Source organism: Cebidichthys violaceus, unplaced genomic scaffold, assembly GCF_023349555.1.
Source record: "Cebidichthys violaceus isolate CVI_PGR_0920_01 unplaced genomic scaffold, fCebVio1.0.p SCAF_39, whole genome shotgun sequence".
Taxonomy (NCBI): domain Eukaryota; kingdom Metazoa; phylum Chordata; class Actinopteri; order Perciformes; family Stichaeidae; genus Cebidichthys; species Cebidichthys violaceus.
This window is the reverse complement of record NW_027176583.1, coordinates 2375859-2402501: the sequence shown is the minus strand read 5'-3', so window position 1 is coordinate 2402501 and position 26643 is coordinate 2375859. Positions and strand designations below refer to the sequence as shown.

Below are 26643 nucleotides of genomic sequence, written 5' to 3'. Positions count from 1 at the left end.
TGAAGAACAAAGCGTCAGTCCATTTCTCTATCCACAACTGGAAGTGAATGACAAAAAACAAACCCTGAAGGGAAGCTAGCCTGCGTCTCCACACACTTTATTTTTTTCTCATTCTGTTTTTATTTCACGACCGCACAGCTCTGAATATTCAAGCTGTCATTATACCAGATGGGCACAGTAAGGCTGAGGATTGTATGGCTTTTATTAAAGTAATAAACAATAATCACTAGCACCCCTAACAAACAGAGCAGACCGACTGAATGATCTGGCTTTCTCCACCCTGATGTTCAATTCATAAAGCTAATGAGTGGGATTCTGCTGCGGCAGAAAGGTGACTTTTTGTGTGGCTTTGCATGAATTCTCCTCTCTAAAGCTTTTTCTCTGTTACCTCTCATTTCATTCTCGCCTATGTGTGAAACCGGATCAATCCGCTCATGAAATGTGTTCAGCGGCTTGAAAAACACATTTTCTTTTCTTTTCTCCCTCTCTCCCAAATGAAACATCTTTTCATCTTAAGTTGAACATACTCTGTGTGAAGGGGAGAGTTGATCTCATTTGGAGCGGAGTCTAGACGGCTCATTGTGGAGCCAAGAGAGCAAATGTAGCTGATAAGAACGAAAGCCCTGATGGACAAATTTACAAGCAGCCATGAATCCTTCCTATTCTTCCTTTTTTTCTTCCCTCCCTCCCCGGTCTACCAAGCGTCCCTGTCGACGGTTGCAGTTTGTTAGCCCAGTAAAAGTTCATATGGGAAGAGGAGAGGAATGGTCTGTCTGTTGCTGCCATGAGTTACGTGCTGCAGTAAACAAACTTGAATAAGGCGATAAATAGACTGAATCGGGATGGCAGCTCCAATAATGCATTAACAAGAGCTGCTTGGCTGCTCAAGACATGCCACTGTGGGTGTACTGTAGTATACTACTGTATGAGTGTACTGTAGTATACTACTGTATGAGTGTACTGTAGTATACTACTGTATGAGTGTATCTGCTTGGATGTATTTCTAATAGGGCCCGAGCACCGACAACGTCGGTTCAGTAAAGGCCCTATTGAAACTGTAATGTTCATTATTAGAGCCCGAGCACCGGCGTAGTCGGAGCGAAGGACCTATTGTTCTTCTGATGTTTATTATTAGGGCCTATTGTTCTTTTGATGTTTATTATTAGGGCCTATTGTTCTTCTGATGTTTATTATTAGGGCCTATTGTTCTTCTGATGTTTATTATTAGGGCCTATTGTTCTTCTGATGTTTATTATTAGGGCCTATTGTACTTCTGATGTTTATTATTAGAGTCTATTGTTCTTCTGATGTTTATTATTAGAGCCTATTGTTCTTCTGATGTTTATTATTAGAGCCTATTGTTCTTCTGGTGTTTATTATTGGAGCCTATTGTTCTTCTGATGTTTATTATTAGAGCCTATTGTTCTTCTGGTGTTTATTATTAGAGCCTATTGTTCTTCTGGTGTTTATTATTGGAGCCTATTGTTCTTCTGATGTTTATTATTAGAGCCTATTGTTCTTCTGGTGTTTATTATTAGAGCCTATTGTTCTTCTGATGTTTATTATTAGGGCCTATTGTTCTTCTGATGTTTATTATTAGAGCCTATTGTTCTTCTGGTGTTTATTATTAGAGCCTATTGTTCTTCTGGTGTTTATTATTAGAGCCTATTGTTCTTCTGATGTTTATTCTTCTGATGTTTATTGTTCTTCTGATGTTTATTATTAGAGCCTATTGTTTTTCTGATGTTTATTCTTCTGATGTTTATTATTAGAGCCTATTGTTCTTCTGATGTTTATTATTAGGGCCTATTGTTCTTCTGATGTTTATTATTAGAGCCTATTGTTCTTCTGATGTTTATTATTAGAGCCTATTGTTCTTCTGATGTTTATTATTAGGGCCTATTGTTCTTCTGATGTTTATTATTAGGGCCTATTGTTCTTCTGATGTTTATTATTAGGGCCTGTTGTTCTTCTGATGTTTATTATTAGAGCCTATTGTTCTTCTGATGTTTATTATTAACAATGGACAATGGATTTGGGATATTAGTGCAGAATGGTGGTAATAGTGCAAATGGAGGTGCTCAAAACTGACACCTGCTCAAACAAACGTAGGACCGAAGCTCTTTATTTGCTGAAGGGCGTTTTTGCTCCGCGTCTTGTAGTGATCGGCCCCTCAGGGACACTAAAACACTAACCATTTAGTAACGTGCATTTTAACTATGCAGCATATTAGCCCGGATCATTGCTCAAATAGTTGGTCAAACATTAGCCTTCCCTGTACTCAGCTTCAGTGACTTACCTTTCCTTGTGTCTCCAGGATCACTACCGTCCGACTCCCCATCCAGCCTGCAGTACACAACTTCATAGTGATGCCAGTGTTCAGTGTTCAGTGTTCAGTGATCAGTGATCAGTGTTCAGTGCAATTAGTAAAATGAAGGGGAAGGGATAGACAGTCAAGTAGGGTGTGCCTCTTTCTCTGTGTACCAATAATGGAAGTGTGTGTGTGTGTGTGTGTGTGTGTGTGTGTGTGTGTGTGTGTGTGTGTGTGTGTCAGGTCATTGACAGATAGAGCAATAACAGTCATATTTCCCCCTCCAGTTGGACAGATGTATAGAGTGATGTATAACCCTAGAAATGATGACAAACTGTGTGTGTGTGTGTGTGTGTGTGTGTGTGTGTGTGTGTGTGTGTGTGTGTGTGTGTGTGTGTGTGTGTGTGTGTGTGTGTGTGTACACTGTGTAAACGCTATGCATCCTGTGTGTGTGGGTATTTGTGGCTGTGGAAGTGAGATGTAGACATGTGAAGGACACAGATTGTTTGTGTGTTAGTTTCATAAGAAAGTGAAACGTGAGGAACTGTGTCTGAGGTGGAGCAAACAGACGATCTACGTCACCACCTCATCATATGATCCTATTTGTGTGCAGTTGACAAAATAAGCGCATGAAAATGAACCGCCGAATTCTAATCCGTTCAACGTTGAGTGCCAGTGGACAGAAACAAACAGAAGCTTTTCATACTCACACTTTTATGATTTTTGAAGTGACTTCTAAACATCATTCAGCCAACTAGTAGTTTGTTTTTAGCTTAACGTTATTTTTTTTTTACTTCTGCCGACTGCTTTCATGGTTCAAAAATTATAACTGGTGTTTATTTGGGAAGATTTTTTTATCAAATATTTGGGAGATGATAAGAAGAATGAAGACATTTGGCTTCTTTAAAACGTGTCACAAAATCGAAAAGTCTGACCTTGAAGAACAGAAAATTATGATTATGATTATTGTAATCACGAGATAACGAGAGAATTATTTAGCTATCACGAGAAAGCAAGAGATTGTTTCCTCATATTACTTAAAATGTTTGGGTCAAATCATCTTCCTTAGATGTGTTCAAACAGCCCAGATGAAGAGAGCGGAAGGATACACATGTGACCACGTCCGGTTTTCAAAATAAGATGTTAACAGGATGTATATGTATGTTAACAACATGTTAAACAACATGTCAACAACATACATATATGGAAATAAGATTATATGGATTGTATATTTAGAAGAAGTATGGAACATGTGTCACTGATGAATTAACAATGGTCTTCATTCTTTGACTTTTCTGTTGCAAGAAACACTATATCATGATCTCTGACTACACAACACAACATGAAGCATTATTACCATCTTCAGCTGTTTAATCACTGATCTCCAGGTTGCACCACTTCTAAAGAGCTGTCAGCAACAGATCATCTCTTTGGTAAATACACTCACAGGATGTTCAGCTCAAGCCTGTAACCTACTTTGTAATCATACATGCCAATGTAGTTTATTTATGTGACCAACTCATGTTGGCCCTTCTTTACTGCAAGCACTTGAACACATGTCAGTATTCATCACCATCAGGCTCCTCAGGTAGAGATCTGCGCCACATTACTGATTGTTCATTCTACAAACACACTTTATCAGTGAGTGTAACTTTGTGTCAGAACTCCGCTGCTGCTGCCGCTCTCTACACGCAGGAACTCCTCCTTCTCCTCCTCTTATTCTTCTCTCCTCATGCCTTTCCTTCCTACCCCTCCCAGTTTGTCTGGTCACTCTCCTCTCACATCTCTGTTTCTGGAGTGATGTGCTGGATCTTGTTCTCCGCTGTGGCCGAATCCCAGGAAGATCTTTCTAGAAGGGCCTTGATTTGACACAGTAGTGGGTTTGTGATTCAGAGGTGTACAGGGTCATCTGATTGTTTTAAGTTGTCACACTGATTACTGACAATGCGACACTAGTCATCTGTGATGTAGCAGCACATTAAGAGGTGGTCCAGTAGTATCACCACAAAGACAATAAAGATGTAACAAGATATACTTGAAGGATAAATTCACCGATGTCTCTTAAAGGCTGTGTCACAATTTAAATAAAGGTTAATACCACTAACTGGATTAAGACGTTTGGTTTGAACATCTGTCTCCGGCGGAGCTGTGGATTGGCCTTTAACTGGACTGGACTATGATGTCACTGAATCACAATCATGAGTGAGTGTTGACACACCAAATCTTTTCCACATCTGTTAATAGTGAAGAAACAGAAACACCATAAAAAGGTTTAAGGTGGACACCACATAACTGCATTGTTCTGAGCACAGACCTTTGTAAATGTCATTTCCTTCTCTCCCCACTTCTTTGTCTCTCTCTGCACCATTAACTGTCCAATGAAGACATAACATGTAAAAAAACAGATGCTCCAACTGAAGTGCTCATTTACATATTAATATCCCAAAGAAAAGGCCATATTTAATAATAGATCTTGGTATGTATTTCTATTGTGAAGCTATAATATAATAATAAAGGACACAAATCAGGTTCATTTCCAGGTTCATGCTGGTATTTTGGGTTTCTAACAGAACATGTTCACATACTTTAATGTTTAAAACTCTTCAGTTTTGTCATACTACATACCCGTATCCACCCTCTGTCTGAAATGCTTCGTTTTAGCTCATTTCAGTGGAATTGCATTGCTAGGGAACAGCTTGGATCCTTGTTTACTTCCTGTCAGCTGATTCACATAAACTGTCCAATCCAGCGGCTGCATCCATCAGAGGCTGCATGTAAAGACAGAAAGGAGCCACAGCAAGGAACCAAGTAAAGATATGAAGCGTTCACCTTCAACCCTAACGTTAAGAGGGTCGAAGGCTGATCTATACCTTACAGACCTTACAGATACCGTACAGATCTATACCGTAGAGATCTATACCTTACAGATCTATACCGTACAGATCTATACCTTACAGATCTATCTATACCTTACAGATCTATACCATACACAGATTGATCAGTTTATAGATAACTTTTAAACGTAAATAAATGGACCAAAGTGAACAAATGTAGACTGGTTGGAACACGGCCGATGTCTGTTGTACAAGTTGCATTGTGGGTAATGTATCTCTCTTAAATGTTGTCACATCCTTCTCGCTAACACTCACAACCACAAGCATTCAGAGATGCTAGAAAGTGACGAGTTCTGTATGACATCAACACAAAGCAGTGTGTCATTCATATTCTTACTCATACAATTCTATAAAAATTGATTGTGTCAGTAGTATGTCATTCTTTTATTACACACACACACACACACACACACACACACACACACACACACACACACACACACACACACACACACACACACACACACACACACACACACACAGATCGATCAGAAGTAAAACACTGAGTGAGAATGACTAATCATTCATGAGTTGCAGAAATGACAGTTAACGATCACCTCAGTGTTGTTTTTTATTATCTCTCTCTGCTGGTTTAGTACCTGGGGCTGCCACCCCCCCCCCCCCCCCCCCCCCCCCCCCCCTACCAACTTTACATATTCATTGCCTTAAGAACAAAATCATTTATTTCAACAAACAACCTATTAATAAGAAATCAATATTAGACTCCCAGAAGTGTTTTGCGCAAAACGTTAATGAATTTTTAAATACCTCTTCGGTGAAATAAATTAGCAAAAAAATAGCAAAGAGGGTTCTGGATGCGAGATACCCTGAAGTAAATATGTAAAAGAAACTGCTCAAATTCAACAGTTCTTGTGTCCATACGTCGTTTGTGATGAAGGTGTTCTGTGTGAGAAAAGAGAAAAACGACTGGCTCTTCTTGAGGGACCAAACCGTTAAACAGCCTATTTACTGCTCCCCACATATCATTTTAAGTTACATTCATGGGCTCGTTGATATCTGTTAAACATGTATTGATGCGTTGACTCGTGAGTTTGTGTTTCATATTGCCGGGCTCATTTCCTTTTATTTGACATCCAAGTGCCTTTTGGCTGCTCCGTGTGTGGAATCGGAATCAAATCGTTATTCACATTTGTGTTTTCCCACAAATGTGGGAAAAGTGACATTTTAGGTACTCACATATTACAACAATAAATAAAAGCTGACCATTTGCATAAATACAGCTGATGTCGTAAAGGACATTCTATGTTATAAAATGGTCACCGGGTCTTTTTGTTGTTGCAACCACCACATCCTCCATCGTACCGTTTGGAGCACGTTGCATCTCAACGGTGTTTCAACCTCTTCCCTGTCCTCTTCACCCGCTTTATTCAATCTCCAGATGTACGTTATGTTGTGTTTTCAAAAAGACAATGTACAAGAAAATACTCTGCTGCTGAGAACTCTTCAGTCGTTTGGGATTTCTTTCAGGGCAGATGGTCTTTAATGATCAACAATGGCAATTTCAGTCGCTTTTATAGTCAAACCATTAACAAACATACAAGCCACCACTCACAGGTGCAACACACAGAACATAGCAGACTGTGAATCAGATGCTGCAGCCTCCTCTCTTTGTCTGTACTGCAGGGCATCAGGCTCCATGCAGCCATGTGTGTGTCATGTGTGTGTAGGTGGAGGCTGCCCCCCCCGGCAGTAAGACCGCACAGAGCCTTAGCACAGAAGGACACAATGAGGTGGCAGCTCCGCTTGGCTGGTCAGGCATAGCCGGAACAGGAAGAGAGATTACCTCCCAGAGGGTCTCTGTTGGTGTGTGTGTGTGTGTGTGTGTGTGTGTGTGTGTGTGTGTGTGTGTGTGTGTGTGTGTGTGTGTGTGTGTGTGTGTGTGTGTGTGTGTGTGTGTGTGTGTGTGTGTGTGTGTGTGTGTGTGTGTGTGTGTGTGTGTGTGTGTGTGTGTGTGTGTGCGTGCGTGCGTGCGTGCGTGCGTGCGTGCGTGCGTGCGTGCGTGCGTGCGTGCGTGCGTGCGTGCGTGCGTGCGTGCGTGCGTGCGTGCGTGCGTGCGTGCGTGCGTGCGTGCGTGCGTGTCAACCTTTTCCAATTAGGAACACAATCACCTCTCTGCCACCAGGGTCACTGGTGCATTATCTCCTTTTAGGGAAACACAGCCCTATCTCTGCATAGCTTCTACAACTTTGACTAAATTACAAGACAGGATGCTGTTGAAGTGTTCTTGAAACGTGGCGGTATGAACAGTGAGAGTAGATGCTACCTGAGGTCTACCTTTCATATGAACAGTGAGAGTAGATGCTACCTGAGGTCTACCTTTCATATGAACAGTGAGAGTAGATGCTACCTGAGGTCTACCTTTCATATGAACAGTGAGAGTAGATGCTACCTGAGGTCTACCTTTCATATGAACAGTGAGAGTAGATGCTATGGAGGTCTACCTTTCATATGAACAGTGAGAGTAGATGCTACCTGAGGTCTACCTTTCATATGAACAGTGAGAGTAGATGCTACCTGAGGTCTACCTTTCATATGAACAGTGAGAGTAGATGCTACCTGAGGTCTACCTTTCATATGAACAGTGAGAGTAGATGCTACCTGAGGTCTACCTTTCATATGAACAGTGAGAGTAGATGCTATGGAGGTCTACCTTTCATATGAGCAGTGAGAGTAGATGCTACCTGAGGTCTACCTTTCATATGAACAGTGAGAGTAGATGCTATGGAGGTCTACCTTTTCATATGAACAGTGAGAGTAGATGCTACCTGAGGTCTACCTTTCATATGAACAGTGAGAGTAGATGCTATGGAGGTCTACCTTTTCATATGAACAGTGAGAGTAGATGCTACCTGAGGTCTACCTTTCATATGAACAGTGAGAGTAGATGCTATGGAGGTCTACCTTTCATATGAACAGTGAGAGTAGATGCTACCTGAGGTCTACCTTTCATATGAACAGTGAGAGTAGATGCTACCTGAGGTCTACCTTTCATATGAACAGTGAGAGTAGATGCTACCTGAGGTCTACCTTTCATATGAACAGTGAGAGTAGATGCTACCTGAGGTCTACCTTTCATATGAACAGTGAGAGTAGATGCTACCTGAGGTCTAGCTGTCATTGATTGGCATCACAGTGTAAGTATTGTATTGAGGTTTTACCAGTATATCACAGTGCAGTGTACAGTAAATACATATAAATAGTAATTGTTGTTAACCATGCACCAATTATTGTCCACCTGCCAACTCAACTACATTACCCACAGTTCCACTTTGCAGTGTAAGCTAAAGTTTCAAATGTGCACTGAACAAAATCTTTGAGTTACACTTTCCCAAGAGATGATGAGATAGAAAACTGTATGTGAAGTGAATGTAGACACGGAGGCCCAGCCCTAACACTAGTTATATACCATAATGTATGAGCAGTCACACGTCCTCCATGCAAACTTAAGATTAAAACCATTTTCAATGCTGTCATTTCTAACTCTATCATTCCAGACCCTTCCATGCTTGCACACCTACCCGTCATTGCCCTTAAGTAGCCACTCTCTATGCTAGCTCTCTATTAGCTTCACTCATTTGCCAGGTTGTTGTTTGTGCCTACCTGTTGCTGACCTTGTATTCACAGTGTAGGAGCTGAGCTTTCATAGGGGGATAATAGCTTCTCTTTAGGCTACTGTCTTTTTCCATGAAAGACCCCCAAGGGCTAGATAACGTGCAACCCGTTTCCTACTAACTAGATTTTCATGATTCCAAATGTACATCTATGAGCTGCATAGACAAAGAGACAGATAGACGGAGACAGAGGCAGACAGACGGGACATGTATCCGGAGGGGAGAGTGGTATTCTGTGAGGATTGATAGACTCCATATTGTGAGCTAATGATCTCCCTAGGGCGCTGGTGAGAAACAATGAAACCAGTCTGCATGACACTGTCACACTCCCTGTGTCACGCTGCCACCTTCATCTCTCTCTCGCTCTCTGTCTTCCTCTCAACCTCTCTTTGTCTCCTCCTCGGGGAAATGCATCGATTCACCTTTGTTTGTACTGTCACCCACACACATCCAACTGTCACAGCGAGGAACGGAGTTCGCCGAACTGAAGGAGCTGATTTAGAGTAAGAGGCACGCTGTCCTCATTTCCCCAAAAATGAAACTCGACATCTTTTCTCATTTAGTTCAATCTGGACGAAAAAGGACAGAAATGTCTGCAGGAGGTGCTTAAAAGTTCCATGAGAGATGGTTGAGAATAGGTGCGAGATAGCATCGTTTGCAGACATAGTAGCAAAAAAGATCTTTTTAAACCAATTGTCAGCACTCAGTACAATGCAGGCACAATGAATGCATTCACCGGTGTGTTCATGGAAAAGCACAATCTCATCCTGCGATCTGGTTATCATGGCCGTGCAACGCAGCGAATGTTTCGAGACCAGACGGCGTAGGAGAGGAGGTGAAGACACACCAGGGTAGATGTTTGACGTTGACTGTAGGTCAGCTGTTGTTTATTGTCTGGTTTTGTGTCTCTTTGAAGTCATTTTGTCGTCAAGTGTCTCTGTGGTTGTTGGTTTTTTTTTGTCTCATTGTGGTTGTATTACGTCTCTTTGTAGTCATTTTGAGTCTTTGTTGTCATTAGCTTGACATTCCAATAAAAATGTCCCTTTAAACAGAGGCTCTGGCTTAGGGGCCCCTGGATGGCCCGTTCAGAAGTCCATCTGTGGTTGTATTAAAGACAAACAGACTGAAGTCAAACTACTTTTCCTGGTGCCGTCAGATCATCTTTTCAGTTGGTAACGTGTGACTTGTGCTTCTGGCCTCCTCTAGTGCTGAAAACAAACAATCTTTTCTTGATGTTGACACCTCGCCACCTTCGGTTCATTTCCACGTTTCCCGTGAGAGGAAGTCTTAGGAGTCTAGAATTACAGTTTTCTCAGCATCACCTCTCTTCACCTTCCCTCAGTTCTCAATCAAATGTACACAGCGAGGTCTTTGCTTTGATTGCTTTGCTGCCATCATTTTGTTGACTTGTTTTATAGAGAGATAAACTCAGAGGAGGTGAGTCACAGCTGGAGAATGGACTGAGATGGGGTTAGATGTAGGCTGAACTATGTGTTGGCTCGCTCTGAAATTGCTAAGACTCATCTGTCTGAATTCCACTGCTATTTCAACCTTATCTGTGCTGCACTGATGAGTGGACAAGATTGACAAAGAAAGTGCAGCGTTTTGAGAGAATCATGCACCTGGGCTACATGTTCAGAGCGTGCAGACTTCTGTACTTCTGACTCACTGCCACATTTTCTGTTAATGGTTTGAGTTGTGAGTCAATCTCTTTGTCTTCTACCTGCAGCATCAAAGAACATCAAGTAGAAAAGTGCTGTCGCACATGACTTACTAATGTCAGAGAAAGAGTAGCATTGATTGAAGGCCCGGGTTGTGTGAGTCACTTACTGAGGCAGATTCATTTCAGCAGCTACATCTGGACCTACAGACGCCAGCATGTTGTCCTGTTTGTGCCAAGAAAATAATAGCGTTGTGAGTACCGGAGAAACCGATTGAGTTTCACTTGAATGTTGCTCTGCAAAGTCAAATGGAGACAATTAAAGGTTTAGCTGTATGAACTATTACATTTAAGCCATAATGTTATTGAATGGACAACAGGATTTTGACTTGATTTTTACTGTAGTCATCACCACAGTAAAGCCTTTCTGCTGGGATTTGACAGGGTTATTGATCATTGCCAGCTCAGTCATTGAGTCATTATTTTGCTCCACTTTTAAACATGACTTCCCAGATTGTACTCTAGCTTGGAATAAAACCACAGCCATTAAATCTCCCACCTACTCATGCTTTCACCTGCCAAAAGATGAAGCCTCTAAGGCCATTGAACTGCTAAAGCAAATGAAAAAGCAATGCTGTTATTACACTATTTTGCATTTTGATGTAATACATTTTATATATAAGTTCAAACCATAGAAGGTTTCTATTAAAACGTAACATGATGGAAACCTCCTGGGTCTTGTGCTCTAATTGGAAAGTGTCATGAGGGAACTAATCAATACACAGGATGTATCCTACACAGGACATATCCCGTGTATTAATGCCTTGCTTTGTCATTTCAATACGCGGTGTCAGACGAGATGCAGCTTCCTGCGATGACAGATGGCACAAATTCCGCTCGTTAGCAACACACACTGGTTAGAATTCACAGGATCTTTTTGCTGGCCATGAAAATAGTATATCCTGTACTTGTGAATGTGTAGTGTGATGACACTGCATGTTTAGTGATGTATGTGGTGTGGGTCTGCAGAGTTTCATAAAAATACAAAGTGACATAGAACAGCTTGCTTGTGACCTCTCTTCACGGGTTGCTTGCATGTGTGTAGTTGTTGACCATCTGAAGGATTCCTATTCCTTCACACGTTGTTATATTTAAAGGAGAAGTGTGTAGAGTCTAGCGGTCTGGATTGCAACCAACTGAATAGCCCTCTGCTTACCCCCCCCCCCCCCTTGAGCACCTTAAAACCTGGATCACCAATGAAGTTCTTCTTCTGTTGGGTCTATATTTTCAACATGTGTCCAATGCAGATCTTTATGGGCAATAAATATCAAATGATGAACACAATTGTCAACCCTCAGAGGCATGTGATTGTAGTTTTCACTGCTCAATGCACCATGAAAAAGATTAAAAGTCCAATCTACATGGTGCAAGGTCTACACAGCTGACATGCATTATGACCTCTGAACCTCTCTCTCTCTCGCTCGCACGCACACACACACACACACACACACACACACACACACACACACACACACACACACACACACTGCTGAAACAATTACAGGTAGTTTCCCTCTGTGGTAAATGAACAAGGGAAGTGTGCTTGCTCTATAATTACAGCCCTCAGTTTGCATCCCACTGCAGTGCCCCGAGCCACCATATCTGCCTCAGCCACTTTGTTCAGTGATGTCAGATCACAGCAGGTGGTGGTCCATGTGAAGAGAGACCGTTACATTTTAAACACTACGGGATCTTCTAAAACAACAGGAGCACTCACTCCCTTTGCTCTTACTTCCTCCCTCGTCTCTGTTTTTGACACTAGCCTTCTTGTGATTTTGTCTTTGGTGCGTGGCGACACCTGCTCCTTTTCTTCTCTCGTTAGATCCTTTTTTTCTCCCCTTGTCTTTTTATATTTCTCTCCACCAATCTTCATGCCTTGCATGCTTTCACACTCCATTTTACATGTGGCTCCGGGTATCCCCACTGTGGAGAACTCTGCTTGCTTCATCTGGGTGTGGAAACGGTGTGCTAATATCGCCTGCTTCCACCCATCGGGTGGGATAATGGCAGCCATCAATCACTGATGCGGCACAAAATCTGACACTTTGCTCTCCTTGTGCTGACAAACAGCAGAGACCTCCCACTGCTCCGTCACTCTCTCTTTTGTTTCAAACTCCCCTTTCCTCTCTGAACCTGTCTCTCCATTCGTCTGTCTCTTTGTGGTCATTGTTCTCTCCGCTCTGTTTTCATCCACAGTTCAGTCTTTCTACAAGGCAAAGGTCATGACCCCCTGCAGGATGGAAATAGCACTTGATTCTAAAAGCTCTGCAGCTGATCATTTTACTCCTGCATAAATTATTCAGTCGAGTCCTAAACAGAGGGACACATTAAGAGCTGTGGGTACAATTACAACTCAATCATCCTACAGGGGATTCTCTGATGGCATTAAGGAAGGACAAATAACGGCTGTATGGTCAATACACTTGCCTCTAAATCCAGCAATTACTTGTCTCTATCTACATTCCCAGGAACTCCTAATAATTTATATATTGTTTTTAATTAGAAAGTGAAACACCATTTTTTATCATTTAATAAATGAAGTCATCGTCACCATTTGGTTTGTTTTCTCTTCATGCTTCAAACCTGAATGAGCTCAATATAATAATAATAATCTCAGTCACTTCGGGACTAATCTGTGAAAACAACTCTGAGATATTATCACCTTCTGAATGTATTTAGTCATTTACACATTGAGCAGATTAGCATTCATTAGCGTATGTAAGTCTAATAGACAGTAGCTCTTTTAGCTCCGTCCGTGGTCTCTAGTTTAAGACCTGATGTGTGTCGTTGATATGAAGGACAACACAAGCAGCAGCAAACGGCACACAGACGCCGCTCTGCGAGGAGACCCTCCAGTGGGAGTCCGTGTGCAAAAAGATTTGTCTCTCAATTAGAATTGCGGAGTTATCTGGCACGTCTGTTCGTCTCACACAGGAATGAGCTGCAGAGGCTTATTTGTGTAATTGCTTTGACTGGTGTTGGAGCCCAGAGGTGAGCCCAGCAAAGCACAGGAATGCCCCGTCTGCTCACTGCCTGAACTCTGAGCAGAAGCCAGAAAAACATAAAACGTTCTTTTTGTTTTGTGGTGTTTTAGTGTATGTGTGTCGTACTGCACAGCAAGATACTCTAAGGCCTTGTTTCTATTCCAGTATTAATTAATACCTCCTCTTAAGACGTTAATCAATTTTAAACAAAGTGCAATGACATAATCAAACATTATTCTTTCTGTGATACAAGGCATACGGTCTTCTCCCTCTCGCCCCCCCTCCTGTGGTGTTCATTCTGTGGTGAAACAGGGACTTGTTGTGAGCAGGGTGCACTTTAGAAGAAGTTCAATAGTAGCCATCCTTCCTGTTGAAACAGCACTCTGAACCCCTTCACACATTGTGATGGATGCAAATGAGCACATTAGACAAATGTCTAAAATGTAAATGGCTGTAAATCTGTGAGGGGGTAGTACCAGCATGTACAGAGCACAGCATGTGTTTCTAGGTGAAGGATGGAAGCGTAAGGAAGCTTAGGTACAGTATTGACTTTTTATTTTATTTATCACAGTGCACGTTTGCATCGTGCACGAGGTGTTTTGCTGCTAAGCGCTATTTTATTTCCTCACAGGAAAGTGAAGTCTATCACAAAATGTCATTTTCTAAAGTGGCAGCATGCACTTTACAGTAAAGTTTAGCTTCTTTTCCATTAACCCAACCGATCCTGGAGCCGATTTGTCTGCCCTTTGAAATCACTGTCTCCAGGGTAACTGAAGCTGTAACTCTTGCACCTGTTAAGTACTGAACAGAGAGAGCAGATGATTCACCTGCAATCACCTCTCTTCATAGATTAATAACCTCCTGTAGTTACAGACCTGCAGCATTTCAGTGTTGGTGCGGATTCTTGCTGAATTGTACTCGATCAGCAATCAGCTGAACCTGATTGCTAATTTTCATGCGGGGAGGTGATATTTTGCCCTTTTCATGCACAGTACACGCATACAGACGTGCCCACACATACAATGCCGTGTCTCTCTGTAGTGCAGGCAAGAGTTCAGTATATGTGGGATGAGCAGAAGACAGCTGCTAGGCTCTCCAGAGGTGGGCTTACTGGGGGTCAGTGTTCTGCAGCCGCATACTCCCAGAGACGGTGGCGGTTGTGTGGCTACAGCAAGACGGCACCGCCCGGCTGCAGGGTCAGGGCACCAGAGACTACGGGTGCTCTCCCTTCCGATGTGACAAATACGATGTGACATGTCAGTGCGTGCTCGAGAACATCGCCCTCTTCCACTCATACTGGAGTACAATCTTCCCCCCCGTTTCTTTCTCTGGCACACAACACCCACACAAACAGGAACAGACACATAAATACAAAAAAACAAAACAGTAGCGTTCTCTATTCCTCGCTCACAATACCAGACACAGAAACACAAAGACACTCGAACAGAGAAACGCAGTTACACACACACACACACACACACACACACACACACACACACACACACACACAGTGTCTGTCATCAGAAGCAGCCACTCTGCCCTACACTACGGAGAAGTTAACGGCTTGCTTTTATTCTCCCTGGTCTCAGCTTCTCTTTTCTTCTGCACTCACTCCTCCTCTCCTCCGTGGTGACTTCCAGTCATTCCACGTCATCCCACCTCGCCGACACCTCGCCAGTTAAGTGCATTTGCAGACTGTCTCAGATAGGCTGTCATATATATTTCAAAGCACATTTCGAGGCTATACAGGGCGTGCTTTTGCGCTGTGGCTTTTTGGAGTCATTTTCCGTTCTTGAATAAGACATTCTGAATGTAATGCTCTCATACTCACTCTAGCGTTAAAGTAGTGATGCTATTCACAGTGGCTCAATCAAATGTTTGACGTGTCTTTATAGACTTTAAAGAGATGACTTGCATCAGAAAAAAGTCATAATTCATTCATTTACTACAACATTTCAAAGTGACACGTTTTAAAAATTACACACACACACACACACACACACACACACACACACACACACACACACACACACACACACACAAAGGGTTCTCCTCCAAACACTGTATGTAAGATATTTCTTTTGTACTGGACTGCTACATATATATTTGTGTACATAGCATTTGTAATAGTTATATATTCATTAATTTCATTTTTTTCTTCTTTGGAAATACGGATACAACATACATTAAAACAGATAGAACACATGCTATGAATAATGATGCACAAAAGAAACATAAACAGGGTGATTTATGGAGGAGAAACACACACACACACACATACACACACACACACACCAACCACGACCAAATGGAAAATCATCCGTCTTTGATGCTGTTATGAAATTTGTTTTAATTTCACCTGCACGTCTGCTCGGCCTCTTAACCCCCACCCGAGATCTTAGAACGCTGGGAAGTGTTAATAATATTTAAAGTTAAACACCATCTGTTCTCAGGGCCTAGCGTGAATACCAACACGGCCGGCAAACGCTGCAATTAACTGAGCCAAGATGTCGGAACACCGGAGAGGCAGACTCCTGCCCTCGGAAACGAGAGGCAGATGTGATGTGAGCAGAGATGACTTGTCTTGCCCCCCCCCTCCCTCTATCTGCCCATATGTGCTGCCCAGTATCATCTCTACTCAGGGTCTCTGCTCTGAGAGACAGCGGCTTAATAAAGGCCTGTCTCTCTCCATTTGATTTCTGAACACACTGAGCAGAGCTGCCTCAGTCAGGTGACTGAGAGGCTGCCATACAGATCGTGTCGCCGCAGGATGTTTGTGAAGAAGAAAGCGTTTGAATAGTTTGAGAAAAACAACAACACATGTACGTTAGACAGCGAGATTCAGACACATGAAATTACTAAGACTAATGTGAATGAAGTTCATCATTTAATTTATGGGTGGAACGTTTTTTTGAATGCCCGCCAGAGTTTTTAGATCCTTATCTAAAAGTTTTCTCTTTCTCCTTTTAGCTTAATGGCAGTTGGGTAAACTCAGAGTTTCTCTCTGATTATTTTGTGTTTCAATACAGCCGGTCACATAGTAAATATATCCCATACTCATGTATTTATTAATGCTCATAATTAAGTTTGTAACCTTTTTCAAATTAGCTCTGTAAATAAATGGATACATTGAATCACAGTGTGATGGTTGTGCAGCGACTACGTTCTATCTGTAGACTCTGTTATCCACAGCATAGTAGGACATGTGCAAAGGAAGAGACGGAGATGGAACTAGCAACCTTACAATGAATGGACGACTTGAGCCCCAGCAGTGGCAGTCATGTGACAACAGAGATACAAATATATTTCAATAACAACACAAAAATATGTTTGTATACAATAAATCAGAGCTAATGTCTGCCTGGATTACATTACATTGATCGTTCTATAAAGTGCAGATGCAGATTATAGTTGTTTGTCATTTTCAGAAGATTTGCTGATGTTGAAACACAGAATTTGACGTCACAGAGGGACCGTTGTGTCCTTAATATTACTGGAAGCAGATCAGCCATGTTCCTGATAGTTTCATCACCTGACGACTACAGTACAAACACAGAGCTTCAGTTAACGTCACCTTTAACTTTGTTTATTGTGCGTTTTGTCTCTTTTTGGCAAATTGTAATATGACACTCATACGAGTCTGTAATATATGTGTATATATATAATTATATATATATCATATGCTGTGTACTATTAATATGATATCAATATTTAATTTATATTTCGGTATATAGCAACACCCCTAGTTCACATTAAGTTGGTGTTTTTCACTGCCAGAACTGAGCTTTGCGACGGCGCTCTTGGAAGCTGTCCACCCTTTAAAACAGCAGAATGCCGTCACTCTCACCTTCTGCCTCTCTTCACTCTGCCTAACACCATGTCCACAGTGGAGCTGTGTGCAGGAGAGGCCAGCTTTTGTGCGCCCCAGTGGGATCACTGGTGTCACTGTTCACACATTCAGGTTCATGTGACATTGACCTGTGGGTTGTAGGAAAGCTCAACTGTCTGGAGGGGTAGGTGTTGCCAAGGCTGCTGAAAGCACCACCGGTGAGGTCATACTGTGAGGCATGCGACGTTCAATGGATTCACTCTGATGATTGTGGCTGAATAAGCAGAGACGGACACAGTGACACAGTGGCCTGTCATCTATTCGACACTGAAGTCTGTCAGCTTCTGACATTCTCAAAGCGACTATCATGAACTTAGAGAGGACAAATAAAAGTGTTGGTAACAAACAAATAGTGATGTAAACACTTACCAATCAGAGAGCAGCGATATAATAGATGTATTATCCATATGTTTATAGTCAAGACCTGCGTCTGATTATTGCCGCTCTGGTCCAGTGGGCATGTTAGAGTGTTCGCTCTGAAGAAAGAGCAAGCTATGCCTTCCAATATCAGCCGGCCTCAAAGCTGCTTCTATAATGCATGGAGATCAATACGCTGTGGCTTTGCGAGTGCGGCCTTGCAACTCTGTGCCCATATCAAGTATTCCCGCCCAACTGCCCCGCCGTTTGAGATCTCTGCCTTTGGATTTATCAGGGCTCAGGGGAGAGAAGACTACAGTCTGGATACCCAAACTGAAGAAGAAGAAACAAAGCTAGTGTTGCTGTTTGTAAATGTGAATCACCTTCTATTGTCACACATGTGCACAGCACACAGTGGGATGTGGACTCTGCATTTAACCCATCCTAGTTTAGTATGCGGTGGTCAGCTACTAGACAGCGCCCGGGGAGCAGTTTGCCTTGTGATGACGACTTTAACAAAAGCGTCTCACAGAGCTCTGTAGGGTCTCTCTGGACCCTGAGTCTGAAATAAAGTCTATCTATCTATCTATCTGTACTAAAGGAGCATTTCACCAAAACCCATCTCAGTTCCATGTGCCCCAGTGAGGGCTGCTGTATTTATTGTCTTACAAGCTTGTTTGACTATGTTTTCTGTTGTAGTTCTGTAGCTCTCATGTGCAATATCAATGAATTTTGATAATTTCGTCACTCAAGATGTGGGCACAGCACGCATCCGCATCCATTGTTGCAAACAGAAGAATCCAGTCCGCTTCTCTCACTCTCTCCTGAAGCATCGCTCCTCTACCCTGCTGCTGGGACAGTCTTGTGTTGCTTGAAGACGATCCATGTTGAGTCTAGATTGCTTAAAGGTACCCTGTGGACATCTCATTTTGAAGAAATATGTTTTTTATTTACTCTCAAACTTTCTCACCAAATGCATTTAGTGTATCCCCACCACCCAACCGATACATTTAATGTGTAAAATGTTTGTTTAGACACTACGCTAGCGGCGTCTCCTCTCTTGTTTGCAATAAAACATTTTTACCTCATCAAAAAAAGTCTTCACATCGCGGTGAAAAGCTCCACGGAGAACTCCAGTGATTGAGAAGAATATTGATCAAGAGAGCATCTTGCTTATTCAGTCATTCGGTTTTCAAACATTCTTAATTTTTCCAGTTCAGTATCATGGAACGTGCAAACTCCACGCAGAGACACATGGCATCAGATTGAGGGTTCGTGGCCATGTGGTAACCTGAGTCACTGTGCAGCCAACAACTTCTAGAAGTGTTCAGACGCGACATGCAGACCAGTCAAGGCCACAACACCACCAGCAGAGAATGGCTGCACCTGCTCACATCAGATCACATCACTGTGTGAAAGAACGTAGTTCAGTTTTTGGTTCAGTTTCTTAATATACTCCGTGGCTATACTACGTTCAAGTGCCAGTGCAAGCTGTAACACTTGCGACATGTATTCAGAGCCCTCACAACTAATCACCACAATATTGCAATAATGTTCCTTTTGGGACGACTAGATCACGTTTTAGGCTCAATAGTGCTTTTAAAGTGTTGTTATGGATTTCTAGGCTTTAATACATCTTCTATAGTGTCCCCATAGCACATGCAATATATCCAAGGTTACGTTTTTCTTTTCTGGATTTAAAGTCATGAAGGACAGTATAGGCAATCACACATACAACGATCCACATTCACTTTTGCATTGGATGGCATGATATCGCAGTCACACACCTTTTGTGCGACTTTCACAACCTGACAAAGCCAACAAGCCCCCGGCCGCTCTCCCTACAGCCTAATGGCCAGGAGACTAATGGCTGTTTGTCTTGTTTCATGGTAATTGGAGGCCAACGGACTTTGTAGTAAAGTCTCTGCTTTCCTCTTTCCTCCAGAGATTCTTCTCTCTCTGGCCCCCTCTGGTCCTCTGCTTTGTACTGTAGGTACGGGTTTCTCCTCTAATGACATCCTAACTGTTGTTTTCTGTGGCAGCGGACAATGGCTGCCAAGCCTGGAGGTTGCCCAGCAAATGAGCTGGAGATCAGACCGGGGACACCATGTGCATGAAGGCACATATGCAGGAGCAGGAAAACAACCCGTTCATCAAAGCGGGACGTAGGCTATCGCGTTCCCTCTTTGACGCTGTTACTCATTTTTTCTCTACCTGCCGAACCCACCTGGTTATCTACGCTACATCATTAGCGTCGCAAAATGCAAATGAATCTTCACTTCACGCGCGCGTCCTTCAAGAGGCCGTGAGACGCTGAGATATTGACTGGACCTGCGTGGTCACCGACGCTGGAAGCCTCACAGCTACAGACACAGACACACACACGTGTTCACACATGAACACACACAACTCAACAGATAGCAAAACTAGCAATATATTTGGTATTTCATGCATCATTCCTGGCGATTTCTGTTTCTACAATTCAAAAATGCCAGCTCGCCTCCTCACCTCACAGGAGTGAGGCGGCACAGTGCTGTTTGAACAATCATTTTTCAGTTCAGCTGAATTCGTGCTGACGCTCCAGTTTGCTCCGTTTGCTTCCTGAAAACTCCCCTCTCCCTCTTTTTAATCCTCTGAGGGGAAGCAGGGAGAGAGAGAGACCAGCACTGAATGCTGACAGGGACATTACTCGCCCTCCCTGCATACCTTGTTTACAGTCTCCCTCCCTGCCGCTGTACCCTCCTCTCTCAATGGAGCCATAAAAAACAAATAGGGGCTTTTAGAGAAATTGCCTGTGCACTGAAGATTAATAACAGTTGCACCAGTCCACCCAAAAAAGTCCCCAGAGACAAAAAACGATATTGGAAGATTAAAAGTGCCTCATCCCTAATTTGGAGTGATTCAGAGCTCGGGCTGCTCTAACCAGCTTATTGAGAGTCAAGGCCTCGGTCCACCTGCCAGACAAAGAGCATCATTAAGTATTTACTTGTGGATGAGGATCCGCTGCACGAGTATAATGATGAGCTGTGGGTGGGATCGATCCTCCGTGTCTAAGAGGGACGTGTGGTGACACTGGAGCTGTCGCAGGACTAGACCTAGACAGGGTTCCCTGTATGAGGCTGTTGGTCATCTTTTCAAAGTGTCCAGCCCATTAGTTAAAATAGCGTGATGGCACTAAGTATGGAGCGGACAGCTCTGACCTGTTACTGTCCCTGAACACCAGAGTAAAGCACAGTATGCATCTTCTGTGTGCTTTTAGACCTCTTCACCTCTTTAAACGAAGAAACCATAAGTCTGTGCACTTCTCTTACCTCATGATAATTAAGAAGATCAGGGGGCCGAGTTAGGATATCATAAATATTCAGAAGCATGTAACGCTACTCTGGAAAATAAAATTAAATAAAATGACAAAAAATCACTAATGAACAAATAAAAGTCATGAAATAAAAGCTTCAAAAAGCTTTAATATTATCATCTTTATTATGACTTGATATATGACTTATAATGAGAGTAAAGGAAATACAATCTACCGTGACGCAAAGCTCATTTTAAACATCTTGGAATCTCTATGGTAACGTTCGGTTAGCTTAAAGTTAGCTTGAGCATTGTATGTTGCTATAGTTTTATTCTGAAACAATATATAATAAATCATAATAATATACATAGCCTGTTTCGTTGGTGAAGTTCTGAAGAAATGTAACGTGGTGCTAGGAGAACAAAGTGCATCTTCAGCGTGAGGTAACACTATTACCTACCTATTAATATTCCATGTGAGACTGACCACCGGCTTTATGCTCGGCTCACTAACGAGCCAACGGTGAATGTTTGCAGAGCGGTCTCCATCATGGACCTCCAGCGTAGTCAAACTGTGTTGAAGGAGCTCACTAATTTCCAAAGACATGTCGGGTCATCCTCTCCTCTAATCTACCACAAATGAAGATGGATCAGGAAGGTGTGATACGTTTGCGTAGCGGAGCACATCGGTCTGTATTGATTCACTGTATTGATTATTATCTGGGCGGTATCTGGGGAGGTCTTCTGTAACTGTATCGTTACATTTAAGATGAGTTACAGACATGCTGTCACAGTGCTCCACGGTACGATCTTAAAATAAGATTGTGAGGGAAACTGTTATTTCCCTCAGCTGTTGCTGTTTGCCAGCAAAGGCCACTGGAAGATGTGCAAAGCCTCCCACTGTGTGGCAAAGCAGCAGCTCTGGTGATGGTCTGTAATCAAGCCTCCCAGCAGCACATTCACACAGACGTCCTTTCTTTGCCGCATACAAACCAGAGCCATGTGCCATCGCACCTCTTTAAGGCTGAAGCCGGTTATAGTGCGTCACACTGCTGGGATTGTACTGTACAAGTTCACTCGTTTTGTCATCAGAAAGACCGTCTGGCTTCAGTGTGTGTGGGGAGCAGAGTTGTGTTGCGCTTTGGTCGGTTATTCGGTATTGTATGTCAGGAACGCAGCCTGAGATGTCTCACATTCTCTTTCTTTCTTTTAATTCTCACCTTTACAAAGAGGCAGTGCTGCTGGGGAGCAGCACAGCGTGTCACAGACAGTCATATTGCTTAAATTGACAGATCGAGGCATTCTTCTACTCTCACTTGCTTGATTTCTCAGGCAATTATCCCCAACCTACTTTTTAGAGATAACACGAAGTTCGTCATTAAAATCTTTTTTTGTGTATATTTCCTACATGCAGCTTGTCATTGTCTTTGTTCTTGTATTTTGTCAGCTATATGGAAAATCCCTGGACGTATTCAGGAAGTTGAAAGAATACAGAGATTTAGATTTCCGTGTTTTCTTCCGTTGATGGTGAAACGAGAGCGTCACAGGTTGAGGCGTCCGTGGTCAGCAATAATTTAATGAATGAATTTGAGGAAAGTGTCAGTTTCATATTTTCCGTCAGCGTTCACGTCCGCATCGTTCTACTCGTGAAATGTCGGCTGTCCGGTCTTCTGGGGACTTTGAAGCAAACAATTTAACTAGGTTTTGGTTTTTGGAGGAATGCACTGATTTAACTTTTTCACTCCCGGTAATGATTCAGATACCTGTGGTCTGGGTATCGGTCGGTACCGGAACCCGATCAGATACCAGTTTAATTAGTAGCCCGTATACCTCACTGTGTCGAGGAGACTGGGATCATTATTTTATACGGAAGGCAACAAGAGGGTGTTCAGGTAACTGGAGGGTTGACGGTTCGATCCTTGGCTGGGACGTGTTCTGCGTCGAAGTGTCCTTGAGCAAGACACTGACCCCCTAGCGGCTCCCCGGGCGCCTGTCAGAGGCAGCCCACTGCTCCCTGAGACCGGGACAAAGTTCCCCCTTAACGGGATAAATATAGTATAATAAAAGAAAAGAAATAAACAAACATCAGGCGTGACTTAAACAACGCTTTCTTAACTTTGTATTACAAACTATATCAAGTAAATACATATAATAAACTGAATTGTTATCTATTAAAATAATGGTTTGTCTCCGACACCCTGTTCTTTGAGTCAGTACATCGGTATTGGTATTCTAGTTTAGTGCAGACTGCTAGTGCCGTGTTTTGTTCACAGTGCCCTTAAAGGAATCTGTCCCATGTGACAAACACAAAGAGTCAAAGAGTTGCACATTTCTGATGACAACTGAAATACCTGCAATTGAACCGGCTCTGCTTGTTCAATGGCCGGACTGCCTTTAGATGCAAAGGACGCAGTCAGAGCTATCATTGACTTCCTCCTCCTCCTCTGAAGGTCATAAACCAATCTCCTGTCAAGAGCCTTCACGAGGAAGGCTCCGCAAAGCCCTTTAATATTCACCATCTCCTCAGAGGATCTGCTGCGTCTGAACATGAATGATCCTGCTACGCCGCCGTCCCACTGGCTAAATCCTCAACACAAACCATTACATTTCTCAGAGGCTTGCTGCTGTCTGTTGCCTTCTGTTTTTTGTTTGCCTCCCCTGTGGTCTCTGACATATCGCTCCGTAGAGGGCTTTGCAGAGAGCCGTGATTTGTAGGTAACGACGAGGCCATTTCAAGCCATGGAAGGGTGCGGGGACTTGAAGCATGGGCTTATTATGCTTTAACGTATTTGTGGTCATAGAAATTGAATCAATAGCGCAGGCCCACGCAACTCTCCCCGTTTGCTTCTCGTGATTCATCCCCAAGCATTTAAAGAGGAAAACAAAGGTGCGCATTACATTGCGGTGGGAGGTCGTCACCTTGTGTTTCAGACAGAGAGGAGAACAAAGCTGTTATTTTCTGTGTCAGAGAGAGAGAGAGAGAGAGAGAGAGAGAGAGAGCGCTCGGTGACAAACAGCAGCAGAGCTTTAGAGGAGAGCAACACCTGCAAACACCTGCATAGTGGTGTGACACGAGAGAGGAGAAGAAGATATGTGGAACTTCATGACTAATGCTGCATGACTGACTGATACGGAAATATTCATGGTGGCATCATGTGAAAATATCTGTTTTTGACCAATCCAGCTAATTGGTTACCCGTCAAATGAAGATGCTTCAAAGCTATCACTTTGTGTTGGCGGACAGCTCTAACCACACTTAACAGCTTTCTCATCAATCAAAAACACGTGGTGCTGGAAGAGTCTGTATCTCTGCAAGTCAACTTACAACAACTTGTGTATTCATGTATTCATGTATTCATCACATGGATGCTTGTCACGTTGTAGCTGCTCCGGCTATGTTTGTTTATTGTAGCTAGAAAGCTGATTTGTTGACTGTTGACCAGTTGAAGCACCATGTGTGTTAGCGAGTGGATTCAGCCTTAATTATTCCAGCTCACTGTTTAAACACGTAAGTAAAACCATGTGGTCCATAACTATTGAACTCACTTGGGGTACGATTGATTTATAGTCTCCTGAAGATGTGGAATATGCGACTTTATGTCACCATCATGCCCTGTGATTGATTTATGTCGTCTGTAATTGGTTGAATGTTTGCCATAACACATCCCGTAACGCTTCCTGTTTTTGTGTATTGCGTCTGCGCTTCAACAGAGACTGAGGTTACTTTCACTGTCTTAAGTGTCGTGAAGCCGGTTCCTCGATGAAAAGAGACAGAGAAATGGACTGAAGCTGTAGATGTCTCTGCACTCCTGCGTCCTACAGTACACTTCCACACAACACAAGCGCAACAACGTGGACCTGATCCTCTTGAAGACGCTGTACTGCACGGTTCACCTGAGAGGACAAATCCATACAAACTACACCAGATCCCAACCTCAACTTTCGCGATGCGAGGGTCTGCAATTTGCTGAGCCTATAGACGGCTTTTATAACACGCACATCACATTTACTGTTTGCTTGGCTTCTGGGATAAAAATTGAGCTTGCAAACATTGTCCCCAAGTCTGCAGCAACCCTAAACCACAACACGCCAACCCCTTTCTCCACAGACCCACCGTCATCCCTGGCTCACCCACTAACCCCAGGGGACAGATGGAGACTCCATACTAGCAAACGTGACCTTCATATCTTATTCCTCTCCTCTCCCACAGCAGCGTCATTATATACCTGAGCAGATGTCTCGGCCTCTTATGCTGTCTCTCTCTCTCTGTCTCTTCTCTCTCTCTCTCTCTCTCTCTCTCTCTCTCTCTCTCTCTCTCTCTCTCTCTGTCTCTCTCTTACTGTCTCTCTGTGTCTCTCTCTCTCTTTGTCTCTATCTCTCTGACTGTCTCTCTCTCTCTCTCTCTCTTACTGTCTCTCTCTCTCTCTGTCTGTTTCTGTCTCTCTCTCTGTCTCTGTGTCTCTCTGTCTCTCTCTCTCTGACTGTCTCTCTCTGTCTCTCTGTCGCCCTCTCTCCGACTGTCTCTGTCTCTTTCTCTCTCTCTCTGTCTCTCTATCTCTCTCTCTCTCTCTCTCTCTCTCTCTCTCTGAGTGTGCGAGCTGAGAGCAGGTGGTGGTGGCAGAGCGTGTGCGTCGTATTGTTTTCCTTGTTAATGTTATATTTTTCACATTGTTTAATAATCACAGTTTCACAGTAGTTTATAGTTTAGTGTTGGGGTATTTTGTGGGTTTATTTTATTTTTTTCTTTTCTTTTCTCACCGGCGTCTGCCGGTAGCGTGGCGGACGCCATGGCTAGCATGTGCTACAAGCACCTCACCCGCAAGCACGGTGTTAAGGTGTGTGCCACGTTCCCCTGCAGCGTGGAGGACATCGGCCTCGCTGTGGGGGAAAAGGTCGGCCACGGCGGCGTCGTGTCGGCCGCACGCATGAACAGAGCCGTGGTTGTGTTCCTGGACCGGGTGGAGAAGGTGAACTCGGTGGTCGAGACGGGCATCACCGTAAACAGCTGTTTCGTGCAGGTACTGCCTTTATGCCAACCCGCCACCAAGGTAGTCCTCTCGAACGTCCCCCCCTTCATCACCGACGAGTTCCTCAGCAGAGAGCTGTCCAGACACGGGAAGGTGGCGTCCCCGATCCGCAGGATGTTGTCTGGGTGTAAGTCTCCATTGCTGAAGCACGTGGTGTCTCATCGTAGACAGCTCTATATGATACTGAACAACCGGAACGAGGAGCTCAACCTCCGTTTCGTTGTTAAAGTAGATGATTATGACTACACCATATACGCCACTTCAGCGGGCATGAAGTGCTTCGGTTGTGGAGAGGAGGGACACTCGGTGAGGGCCTGTCCGGAGCGGAGCGAGCCGGCTCCGCCCGGCCCGGGAGCGGCTGTGGCTGCTGACGCGGGGGCCCCCGCCGCTCCACCGGTAGCGGAGCGGCCGAGGGCTCCCGCCTGGGGAGGCGCTGGCGCGGCGGGGATGCCGCTCGCGAGCGGGGTCCCCGCCGCGGGGGTGGCCGCCCCCATCGTGCGGCCGATCGCGGCTCCGCGGATCTCTCCGCGGAGAC

At 43.6% G+C, this 26643-nt stretch overlaps 1 protein-coding gene across 1 annotated transcript in view; it reads right to left on the bottom strand.

The window, feature by feature from the left end:
• LOC137884499 (uncharacterized) overlaps positions 1–25870 on the bottom strand; it is a 69813-nt gene extending 43943 nt beyond the window's left edge. The window contains exon 1 of the mRNA XM_068726282.1: positions 25840–25870. Within this exon, the coding sequence (XP_068582383.1) occupies positions 25840–25870 (31 nt within the window). The remainder of the gene's footprint in view (positions 1–25839) is intronic.
• Positions 25871–26643: the final 773 nt, after the last annotated feature.